A 12,980-nucleotide genomic window follows, 5' to 3' on the forward strand; every position below is an offset into this window, starting at 1 on the left:
ATTGACATACCATTATGCAGAGCAGTCGAAGATGCGATACCCCTGGTTGAGTGTGCTTTGAGGTTGACAGGAGGCTCTAGATCTGATGCTCTGTAGGCTTCAGAAATGGCCTCACACAGCCAGTGTGACAAGCGCTGGGTGGATAACGGGCGGCCTGCGGATGCATCTCTATAATGCACAAACAAATGTTGAGTTTGACGCATTGCAGCTGTGCGCGCTATGTAACACGATAACGCCCGCACCGGACAGAGAAGATGAAAAGATGCTTCTTCTTCTGATCTGTGGGGGGGAGGGAAGAATCCCTCCAACGATATCTGTCTCGATTTAAAAGAGCTCGTGATGCATTTAGGCATAAAGGCTGGGTTTGGTCTTAAATCAGCTGAACTACCGTCAGCCTGGATTCTGAGACATGACGGAGCGGCAGAGAGGGCAGATAAATCACTCACCCTCTTGGCGGATGTTAAAGCCAGCAGCAGGGCTGTTTTAAGAGACAGGAATTTAAGTGAAACTTGATCCAGAGGCTCAAAAGGAGCTTTGATCAGGGCTCGCAGGACCAGCGTTAAATCCCACTGTGGAACGAGTGGGCGTGAAACCGGTCTATGTCTTTGTACACCTTTTAAAAACCGCTTCATCAGCGGGTGGTTAAGAGCTGTTCTGTCCCCGAACCCTTCGTGGCAGGAAGAGATGGCTGCAGCGTACGTTTTAATCGTGCTGAACGCCAACTTCCTATCCATCAGCTGTTGAAGAAAGGACAGCACGCCACCTAATGGACATGAGGTGGCCTCCAGACCTTTCTCTGTACACCAGCGCTGAAAAGCCGTCCACTTTGATGTGTACAGGGCTGTGGTAGATGCAGCACGTGAATCTTGAATTGTGCGCACTACCTCCTGAGGGAGACCCATCCTCTCTAAGCGGGACCGCTCAGCGGCCAGACCCACAGGTGCTGGCCTATTTCCGGGTAACTCCTGATCGCTCCTCCTGCTTGAAGGAGAGCATCTTCCCTCCATGGCAGTTTCCACGGGCGACCTGACAACAGACGCTGCAGGACCGGGAACCATGGTGCGTTCACGCGCTCGGGAGCTACCAGGAGAGCTGTCAGTCCCTCCTCCTGAACTCGGTTCAGGAACCGTAAAATCAGAGGAGGAGGAGGGAACGCGTACAGAAGCGTTTTGGGCCACGGACTGTGGGCAAATGCATCCACCCCCAGCGGTGGATCGTCTCGAGGGCTCAGGGAAAACCATAACTGGCACTGAGCGTTCTCTCGCGTCGCAAACAGGTCCACAGCTGCTTTGCCAAACTTCTGCCACGTCTGAAACATCAGGTCTGGATGGAGGGTCCAGTCCGCGTGACGTGGACCGCCCCTGGACATCACGTCTGCTCCTCTGTTCAGAACGCCGGGTATGTAAACCGCTCTGATGGAAAGCAGATTTTGGTGAGCCCAACACAGTAGCTTCCGTGCAATGTGTAACATCTGGGCTGAACGCACACCCCCCTGGCGGTTTATGTACGCAGCAGTCACCATGTTGTCTGTGTGAATCAACACGTGTTGATTCTGTAGCACGGGAGCAAAATGCTGAATCACATTCAGCACTGTGCGACACTCCAAAACATTGATGTGGGCTGATGTGCGGTGGGGCCACAGCGCCCCTACTGCTTGAGATAGGCATGTCCCCCCCCAACCTGACAGAGACGCGTCCGTGAAGACTGACACGTGTGTCGAGGGTTTGCTGACGGGGACTCCCTCTGACAGAGCCAGGGTGTTTCCCCAGTGTCGGAGGTCTGCTCTCACGGAGGGAGGGACAGTGATCATCCGTCTCTTTTGTTTTACTGGATCCACACGCAGGCGCGTAAACCACCTCTGGAGGCGCCTCATGTGTAACAAACCCAGCGGGACCACTGTGTGAGCTGATGACATCATTCCCAACAGCTTCATGACGGAGACAGCTGTTACCACTTTGCCAGGTCTTACGTGGCGTAATTGGTTTTTTAGAGTGTCGATTCTTGTTTGTGATAAGCGAGCCGTCATGGTAATTGAATTTAATTCCACTCCCAGATAAACAATTGTCTGGGCCGGGAAAATCGAGCTTTTCTTCCAATTTATGGCGAAGCCCAGATTTAGCAGGTGTGATGCCAACACCTGAGCCTGTATCAATGCTTCCTGTCTGGAGTGAGACAGGAGCAGCAGGTCGTCCAGGTAAAACAAAACTCTCATCCCTGCTCTGTGCAGTGGATGCAGGGCTGTCTCCACACACTTTGAGAACGTGCGAGGTGCGAGGGAGTACCCGAAAGGCAGCCTGTTGTACTGGTACTTCATCCCTTGAAAGGCGAAACGCAGAAATTTTCTGTGTTTTGGGATGATTGGTATGTGAAAATAAGCATCTTTTAGATCGATGGAAACAAACCAGTCGTTTTTCTGGATGTTGTCCAACAGCTGTCTGTTCGTCAACATGTGAAAAGGTCTGTTCATGATCGCTTTGTTGAAAGCTGACAGATCCAGAATCGGTCTCATCCCTCCGGTCTTTTTGGGGACCAGGAAGTAGCGTGAGTAAAACCCTGTGTTTTCCTCCTCGTTGGGAACTTTTGAGATTACACCTTTTATCAGAAGCTCCTGGACTTCTGCATTTAAGGCTGAGACTTGGTCTGGTGATGACAGGACCGTCTCTATAACTCCTCCGAACGGAGGGGGTCGGGTTGCAAACTGCAGCGTGTAACCCTTGCATAACACTCTGTCCATCCATCTGTCCGGTGAGCATGTTTTTAACCACTCTGCGTGACGTTCGTGGAGTGGACGTGCGTTTAAATGATGTGCCGTGTTTTGAACGGATGTCATCCAAACCTCCGCCTCGACCGCCGTCATGCGTCGCGGAAATGTTTTCCGCGTGACCCAAGGCGAGGCTTTCTCGAAAGGGCTGTTCTGCGCGCGCCCGTGCGCTGTGACTGGATCGCGGACCAACCTTCATGTCCGGGCGGGGCGGTGTGCGCTGAGGCGAGGCGTGTGTCAGCTGGTGACGTCCAGAGGCTGCACGTTTAACGTCGCTGTGCGAACGTTGAGAGGTGGAGGGCGTGACGTCATCAACGCCGTGCTGTCGAAGTGAAGGTTGTGAACTTCGCGGGAGCGCACGTTTTCTCTGGAGGGACGCGCGCCGCTCTCGCTGAGGGCGGGGCCCGTCGTTGGATTCATTCAGCTGTCTCACGCTTATGCCGCCGTGAGCTGCTGGTCGCAGAGGCGCGATGGATGACGGCTGTTCGCGTTTATTCAGGAAAAACGTGTGTTGTTTTTGCTGAGAGCGGGGACCTCCACCGGACCCGGCCTGCGGTCCCACATTTATCCCGATGTGAGCCGGTGAGCGCCGGGCAGCTGTGCGTGCATCATCGGCACAGTGCCGTTTGGATGGACGGTGCTTGTCTCGCTCGGGTGCGCGTTTAACACCGTTTGAGTGGTGATCGTGCGGTTCTGTTTGACAACAAGATATTTCGCTTACCGTGGTGTCACGTGAGCGTCTGGGCATGTGAAGGAGCGGCGGTGGGTTTAAAAAACCTTTATTTAAGGACACCGGCTCTCTCTGTGTGGAGGATGTGTGTGTAGCGGCTGTGAGCTCATCCGAACTTACAGACTGGCTAAAAACAGGCATTCTGATTTTTGAAAAATCATTTATTTCACTTCCTGTTTCGTTCATACACACATCCCCCGCAGACCGTCATTTCTTAAACCTTCTCCCTCGTGAGCTCTGCGGTTTGTTTGACCCGAGCGCCGTCTGCAGGCGATCTCTGGGGAAGCGCTGAAGTGCAGGCTGCCGGGCTGAGGAGGGGTGGTCTCTGGCGGGCGGGGCTGGTGGTGGAGCTGGGCGAGACGAAGCTGCTGCTGCCGTGGAGCGTCGGTGCTTCTGCCTCTGCTCTCGGCGATCCTTCCAGCGAGCTGGGGGACGGGATGAGCCGCGCGGCTTGATGAGATGACGTACCGCTTCCGACATCTCCTCCGACTGTTTGGAATTCGCCAGCATGGTCTTCAAGCTGCTTCCGAACAGCGCGTCCGATGAGATGGGGCCCTCCATGAGGTCCTTGTGCAGCTTTTCCGGCAGCAATGGGGAGTGACGGAGCCAGATGGAGCGTTGGATTACCGTCATCCATGAAGCAATCCTCGACAGGCAAACCGTGGAAGCGGCGCACATGTTGAGGACGGCGTCTGCCGATTTACACAGGGAGCTCTTCGTCTCCTCCGGCAGGCCTGAGGCCTCCAGCCTCTTCGACATGCTAAATGCTAACAGCGCCACGTTGTTGTTAGCCGCGGCCGCCTGAAAAGCACACTGGTGGGCTCTGTTGGAGAGCGCGGTCGCCACCTGGTCGTGTTTCCCCGGAGGGACGGGACGCTTCTCCAGCCTGGACATCTTCGCTCCGAAGGCTTCCGCGAGGCTTGGCTCAAGGGGGGGTACCGAGGGATAGCCCCGCTCGGTGAACCCCTCCACTCTGGTGATGGGGGCGTAAGTGGAGACGGGCGCCCTTAACCTACCAGGACCGGCTGCGGCCTCGTTCCAGTACGCTGTCACCGCTGGAAAACGAGGCCAAATGGGATCAGGACGGCGAGCCGGCGTGGAGCCAAACCTTCCCGCAAGATCATCCGATCTGAGCGGGGGGGGTGAGGGGACGGAGAGCCCCTTAACGCTAGCAGCTTCCCGGATAATGGCGGGCAGCTCCGAGAGGAGCGCGCCCACGGCAGGGAGCGATGTGGTCGCTGAGGCGGGAAACCCCGGGGGAGTCGAGCATCCGCTCGGCCTCCCTCTTTCCAACACTGCGCTCCCCGGGAGGGAACGAGCGTCGGGGCTGCTTCTAGCGTCACCGGTCCCAGAGGAATCATCCGATTCACTCCGAGAGCCGGCGTCGAAGAAATCCATGGCGTCGTCCAGCGAACAATCTCCCGCCACGGACAGGCAGTCCTCGATGGTAGCCTTAAACAAGGCTGCTCTCCTCTGCCTTTCCTCCGGTGGAAGCTCGTCACAGAGGCGGCAGGAGGAAGCGCGAGCGACGTGGCGGGGACCCAGGCATCCTTCGCAGGTGTCGTGCCGGTCGAAGCTAAGCAAGTAGCCGGTCTTGCACGAGGGACACAAACGGATGGTGCTGGAGCTGGACATCTCGACGAAAAAGGTCAGTTTATTCTTGTTTATTATGCTTGCTGAAGAAAAACTGGGAGCAGATTACCCGCTCTTAACGTAATTTATACGGATCGGGTGGGGCCCACACAGCAGGTGGGCGTGGACTAATTTTTTTCAGTACGATGCTTGCGCATAACGGGATAAACCCATCAGCGACAGCCTTAAAGGGCGAAGCCTATATGACATAGAACTGTTCAGTCACCAGTTTTTGAGGATGATCTTGCAGCTCTTTTTTTAAAACAAACTTCACAATTATGAGACGGAACTATTAAATTTAGCAGTCTGAACATCTCTGCTCATGTAAAACATATATATATATATATATAGATATATATATATATACATATAGATAGATAGATAGATAGATATATATAAAAATAGTGACTATTTTTCAAACCAAGGAGAGAAAAACATCTGGAACAACTTTGTCACATTTAAATATTGTTGCTAGTTTTATGAAATGCACCATATTCCAGACATGGTCAGCAAACAACACAGTCGACATGTTCAGCGGTAAAATAAAACAAAAAGTGTCTGTTTTAAATTTACTTCAGTTGTACACAGATTCAGAAAGAACTGCACCACCTGGTGGTGGAGTGGTTAAATGCAGAGATCCAATTTTCCATTGTATGGGAACATAAAATGATGACAATACATACATATTATTATTATTTTTATTATTACAGCTTTAAATTTGAAAGCGGGACATATTGTAGTTTAGTTTCTCTACGTAAACTTCCTCTTGTCCTGCCCATAACTTCTGACCCACTCAAGATAATTTAACGAATCTTCGTAATCATTGCATCATCACTAGGCAGTGTCACGTTCACTTTTCATCACCCTGACTCTAAGTTTAAGGTCACAAATCAAGTCAAATCTTACACAATGTCTTTGCTTGTCCGTGCCGTTGCTATAGATTGCTGTATTTTCGTATATTAGTTTGTTAACGGGTGTATAATATGTCGTATGTGGTACTCTTGTTTATTTGTGACCTCAGCAAGGATTTAAGGGTTTCCAGGTGGCCCCTGAACGCCACAACACGGTAATCCCCTTCCAGTTTGGTGGTAAGGAGTACATGTTGAGTCACGGCTCTGTGGTGATTGCTGCAATCACCAGCTGCACGAACACCAGCAACCCCTCCGTCATGCTCGGTGCAGGTACATTTACTTTATTTATAACGTTAAATACATCATGTATTATGTCAGAGCTGATATTATACACAATAAATTAATTAATCAACTCTGATTCCAGGACTTCTCGCTAAGAAAGCCATTGAACGTGGTTTGATTGTGAAGCCATACATAAAGACAAGCTTGTCTCCGGGCAGCGGAGTGGTGACCTATTACCTGAAAGAGAGTGGAGTGATGGACTACCTGTCTCAGCTGGGGTGAGCTTCCCAGGGGTGTTAGTCCTCCTCAGAGTCAGGAAGGTCCTGGGATAAACCTCTTTATGCTTTCTATTTACTGCTGCATTTCCTGTGAAAATGTAGTGTGAATCCTTATTGCTGAAAGATTACTGAAAACTGCTAAAGAAGTTGAAACCAGGCTGAAATTGTTTAATTTCTAAATTATTAATGCAGGTTCAGTTTGAACAGTTGAGATTAGCTGAAAGCAGGACAATAAAAGCTAAAAGCAGCAGAACGGCTGAAATTTGTAAAAGAAAAAAACCCTCAATAGTCTGCAAAAAGCAGAGATAGGCTAAACGGATTACAAAAAAAATCTAAAAATTCTTGAGAAAATACTGAAGAAGACTTTCAGATGAAAGAGGAAATGTTTCTTTAATTTTTGTTTATTTGTTTGTTTGTTTTGTTTTTTTGAACGTCCAGAGGACCTGACTTAACTTTTTTAGATCTTGAGAAAATAGTTGCAAGTCAATTGCATGAACATCTGAACCAAAATAATTTGTTTGAAGAGTTTCAGTCAGGGTTTAGCGCTCACCACAGCACTGAATCTGCACAGGTGAAAGTTACTAATGATATTCTCATGGCCTCAGACAATGGACTTGTGTCCTGTTAGACCTCAGTGCTGCATTTGATACATTTGATCACAATGTTCTACTACAGTGGCTTGAATATGATATTGGGATTACAGGAACAGATCTAAATTGGTTTAAATCATATTTATATGATGGATTCCAGTTGGTAAATATAAATGATGAATCTTCTTAATACACCAAATTTAGTCATGGAGTTCCTCAAGGTTCAGTGCTTGGACCAGTACTCTTTACCTTATACAGACCCTTTCCAAAAAATTAGAATATCATGGAAAAGTTGTTTAACTTCCATATTTCCATTCAAAAAGTTGATCTTTAATAGATGATAGATTCAGGGCCCACAATTTAAACAATTTCAAGTATTTATTAGTTTATTTTTACAAACCAGATTCCAAAAAAGTTGGGACACTAAACAAATTTTGAATAAAAACTGAATGCAATGATGTGGAGGTGCCAACATCTAATATTTTATTCAGAATAGAACACAAATCACAGATCAAAAGTTTAAACTGAGAGAATTTATCATTTTAAGGGAAAAATCTGTTGTTTCCAAATTTCATGGCTTCAACAAATCCCAAAAAAGTTGGGACAAGTCCATTTTTACCACTGTGTGGCATCCCCCCTTCTTACAACACTCAACAGACGTCTGGGGACAGAGGAGACCAGTTTCTCAAGTTTAGAAATAGGAATGCTCTCCCATTCATGTCTAATACAGGCCTCTAACTGCTCAATCGTCTTGGGCCTTCTTTGTCACACCTTCCTCTTTATGATGCGCCAAATGTTCTCTATAGGTGAAAGATCTGGACTGCAGGCTGGACATTTCAGTACTCGGATCCTTCTCCTACGTAGCCATGATGTTGTGATTGCTGCAGAATGTGGTCTGGCATTATTGTGTTGAAAAATGCAGGGTCTTCCCTGAAAGAGAGGACGTCTAGATGGGAGCATATGTTGTTCTAGAACCTGAACATAGTTCTCTGCATTAATGGTGCCTTTCCAGACATGCAAGCTGCCCATGCCACAAGCGCTCATGCAACCCCATACCATCAGCGATGCAGGCTTCTGAACGGAGCGTTGATAACAACTTGGGCTATCCTTGTCCTCTCTGGTCCGGATGACATGGCGTCCCAGTGTTCCATAAAGAACTTCAAATCGTGACTCATCTGACCACAGAGCAGTCTTCCATTTTGCCACACTCCATTTTAAATGACCCCTGGCCCAGTGCAAACGTCTGAGCTTGTGGAGCTTGCTTAGAAATGGCTTCCTCTTTGCACTGTAGAGTTTCAGATGGCACGGTGGATTGTGTTCACTGACAATGCTTTCTGGAAGTATTCCTGAGCCCATTCTGTTATTTCCTTGACAGTGGCATTCCTGTTTGAGGTGCAGTGACGTTTAAGGGCCCGAAGATCACGAGCATCCAGTAGAGTTTTACAGCCTTGACCCTTACGCACAGCGATTGTTCCAGATTCTCTGAATCTTTTGATGAGGTTATGCACGGTTGATGATGATAACTTAAAAGTCTTTGCTATTTTACGCTGGGTAACACCATTCTGGTATTGCTGCACTATCTTTCTGCGCAACAATGGTGGAATTGGTGATCCTCTTACCATCTTGGCTTCTGAGAGACACTGACACTCTGAGAAGCTCTTTCTATACCCAATCATGTTGTCAATTGACCTAATTAGTGTTAATTGGTCTTCCAGCTGTTCATTATATGCTCAATTTCCTTTTTCCAGCCACTTATTGCTACTTGTCCCAACTTTTTTGGGATTTGTTGACACTGTGAAATTTTGAATCAACATATTTTTCCTTTAAAATATTACATTTACTCAGATTAAACTTTTGATCTGTCATCTATGTTATATTACAAATAAAATATTGACATTTGCCATCTCCACATCACTGCATTCAGTTTTTATTCACAATTTGTTTAGTGTCCCAACTTTTTTGGAATCCGGTTTGTATTTTCAATGACCAAGCATCATTTCTTTTTCAGCTATTAAATCATTTGTAAACAGTATTGTGTTCATTATTCACAGAATAACTAATCATTTATATGAAAGATGAAAAGACTGATGTGTGTGTTTTGGCACAGAGCTACGTCACAGTGGATCAGTGTTTTGTGTAGCCACATTAACAGCTGTTTGTCTGTCCCGCTAGCTTTGAGGTGGTTGGCTATGGCTGCATGACGTGTATAGGCAACAGTGGTCCGCTGCCGGATCCAGTGGTGGAGGCCATAACACAGGTACCTATGCTGTAACATTATGCCTAAAGGAAAGGTGGAGGATTGTGTTTTTGCGAAATATGCCATGTTAGCTAATTGTGTTAGCATGCAGATCAACATTCTCAAGAGCCACAGGACAGAGTTATATTAAACTTTCTGAAAATAATGACTGGATGTACAACTACACATGATTAACTAATTCAAGATGGCTGCCACAGCCAGCAGCTTAAGAAATCACAAAAATGGCTGTATTCAGTTAGTTTGACAGAAATTGTGCTCTAACTTGTTGTGGTCATAAAATCTTTTGCACACCCATTGTTGGTGTCCAAACCAGATCAATCCAGCAGATCTCTCCCGCTGAACCTCACCCAGACCATTTGTTTGTCTGTAAACTCTTTAGAGTTCTTTTCACAGCTGCTGATTTACTTGCGTTGTTGTTTCGTGCTTCAGGGGGACCTGGTTGCTGCTGGCGTCCTGTCAGGAAACAGAAACTTTGAGGGTCGAGTTCATCCCAACACCAGAGCCAACTACCTGGCTTCTCCTCCCCTCGTCATTGCTTATGCCATCGCCGGCACTGTGAGGATAGACTTTGAAAAGGAACCCATCGGTGAGTGACTGTGGGGTCAAGTACTCGCACCAGAAGCTCTGTAGACATTATACTCATTAATGTATAAAAGGCTCAAAGATGAGCTGTCCTGCAGCTCACCACGTAGAAGTTATTACCGTACTTGCCACCATACACGTTGCACTGCCGTATGTTGCATCTGTTATGCGTCACTGACGCGTCACGTTTGTTATGCATTACCGCTGACAACCCGAAAACGTGGGCCGGTGTTGTGCCCAAAATTGATTGGCTGCCAAATGGTGGCCACGAGAGCATGCACGGGAGGACTTTAACAAGAATTTAACAAGATTAACACTTAAAAACAATTATTTGTTTGCTCAAAATTATAGCAAAAGTGTGTCTCAGTCAAAATTTTCTGTAATAAATGCACTATATTAGTTCAAAACCGCTTAATTTCAAAAGCCGATTTACGACTGCGGGAGCACGCAGAGGGAGGACTCGCTGTGCATTTCTTCGAAATTTACCAAGATAAGCTCCTAAAAACAATTATTTGTTTGCTTGACATTATAGTAAAGGTGTGTCTCAGTTGAACTTTTCATTAATAAATGCATTTAACGGTGAAATCAGCTTCATTTCGCCTGGGTGGCACGGCAAAATGCAGCTGATTTGACGTTTACTCCAGGAGTTCCAGAGCGAGACGAAGGTGGCTTGGTATGGCAAGCCAAGTGTCTCATTGATAGCCACTTTTACCTATTAATGAGACACTTAGCTTGCCATAATACTTGAGGGCCCTTTAGTGGCTGCAAATGGTAGTGTTCAATATTTTCCATGTCAGAATGAATGAAATCGTCAGATCTCAGCCAAAAATTGGATTATAAATATGGATAAAAAACATAAGTACGTCGCTTCGCTGTATAAGTTGCAGGCATGCTAATTTATGCAAAAAGATGCAACTTATATAGCGAAATATACGGTATCTGCTAGGGATGTACCAATCCACTTTTTAAATTTTCTTTTTTTTTTTCACTTCCAATCCGATACAGATACCTGCGTCTGTTTTTTTTTTGTTTGTTTGTTTTTGGGGTTTTTGTCGTCCGATACCGGTCTGATGCAGAAAAACGGTGCTAAATTAACAGAAATGGCTAAATCATGTCATCTGGACACATTTCTGGAACAGGTCCAGATGACATGATTTGGCCATTTTTGTTGTCTACCTGGATGTTTGAGCTTGAGTGCTGAATTAACTCAAAACATTAGTTTTTTTTAAAACGCAGACATGAATGTACTGAATTACAAATTTTTTGAAAACTCTGCACCATAACAGCACATTAAACACACCAAGAGCTTCACAAGCTTGGTCAAACGTAAAAACAACACAACTTTAATTTGTTCAGTCAGTACGCTAGCGCGTGACGTCACTCAGAGCACAAAGCATAGAATGAATAGATCTGCCCAGTCATGGATTGACTGGGCACATTGTCACGATACCCGATCCAGAAGTTTTTCCCCGATATCAGTACCAATACCGATATTGTATCGGATCGGTGCATCTCTAATATCTGCTCTCACTTCTGCGTCTTGCCAGAATAAATTGGTTTGCAAGAAAATTCATGTATAAACTTATCATTTATTAGTTCACCATAAATGGATGTGCACGTTTTCTAATAGCTAACTAGTTTTACATGATAAGTTCTGTAGGGGAAACTAGCTGTCTGAAGGCTGAAGCACTTTACTGTCATCTTTTGATCAAGGTTGAACAGCGTTTGGTGGTTTTTCTTTTTATATTTGTGTGCCATTATTAAAGATGACTACATTTTGGGTATTTAAAGATACAAAATGTTGTAAACACTGGGCTGAGATGGGGTAGAGGCAGGACAGCCGACTCAGGACCCGAACGTCCCAGGTTCAATCCCCAGTCATTGCACATCTTGTGGTGTCTCTGAGCAACACATCCTATCCCCAAAGGCCTCCCGGGCGCCCTCAACAGCCGCCCACTGCCCCACCTGATGGTGGATGGGTTAAATGCAGAGAGTCAATTTCACCATTGTATGGGAACATACAATGATGACAATACATAACACATTATTTTATTTTATTTTTCTGCAGCCATTAACTCAGAAGGCAAAGAAATTTTCCTGAGGGATATCTGGCCCACCCGGGAGGAGATCCAGGCTGTGGAGAGGAAGTTTGTCATTCCATCCATGTTCAAGGAGGTCTATGAGAAGATCGAGGTAAAGTTTTACTTGGGCCAGCTTTAGTTTTTCATCCGACAGAATCTGAGTCTCTCTTGGGTTTTTCTTTCAGAAAGTGAACGAGCGCTGGAACTCTCTTGTAGCTCCTTCTGACAAGCTCTACACCTGGGACCCCAAGTCCACTTACATCAAGTCACCCCCGTTCTTTGATGGTTTGGTAAATATGGATATTACACCTTCAGACAAGTACAAATACACAGTACAGCTCGACAGTCCTTATTTCTGTACATTTTCCTTCCAAGCAGCCAAACTTTCTTGCCATTTTAATAGTTTCAGAAAATTAAAGCATTAAAACAAAATATTAAAATGCATCAAATGATTTATTTTTATGGGAGAGTGGTGGCTCAGAGGTTAAAAAGTGGGCCTGAGATTGGAAGGTCGCCGGTTCAACTCCCTGGATCGACAACATCAAAATGTGGGTGGGAAAGGTGAAACACCCACACCTGCCTCCAACCTCATTTGCCCCACTCTGGGCAAAAAAATAAAATAAAATAAAAAATACACTAAGCACTAGTAGTACAAAAGCAATACTCTGAACAGCAGCACAAACATAAGACTGTGTGAGCAGATGAGCACAAATGAACACATCATCATGAAACAGATCAGCAGCAACATGAAACAGATCAGCAGCAACATGAAACAGATCAGCAGCAGCATGAAACAGATCAGCAGCAACATGAAACAGATCAGCAGCAGCATGAAACAGATCAGCAGCAACATGAAACAGATCAGCAGAAACATGAAACAGATCAGCAACAACATGAAACAGATCAGCAGCAGCATGAAACAGATCAGCAGCAACA

General features: G+C 46.3%; 1 protein-coding gene across 1 annotated transcript in view; it reads left to right on the top strand.

The window, feature by feature from the left end:
* Positions 1-6,144: 6,144 nt before the first annotated feature.
* Positions 6,145-12,980, top strand: part of aco1 (aconitase 1, soluble) — a gene marked incomplete at its 5' end in the record, with an annotated part of 74,229 nt that continues 67,393 nt past the window's right edge. The window contains 6 exon segments of the mRNA XM_037674819.1: positions 6,145-6,304; positions 6,399-6,534; positions 9,297-9,381; positions 9,811-9,967; positions 12,032-12,156; positions 12,230-12,334. Coding sequence (XP_037530747.1) covers positions 6,145-6,304; positions 6,399-6,534; positions 9,297-9,381; positions 9,811-9,967; positions 12,032-12,156; positions 12,230-12,334 — 768 coding nt within the window.

The sequence above is a fragment of the Nematolebias whitei genome, chromosome 1, assembly GCF_014905685.2.
Source record: "Nematolebias whitei isolate Nwh7 chromosome 1, NemWhi1, whole genome shotgun sequence".
Lineage (NCBI taxonomy): Eukaryota > Metazoa > Chordata > Actinopteri > Cyprinodontiformes > Rivulidae > Nematolebias > Nematolebias whitei.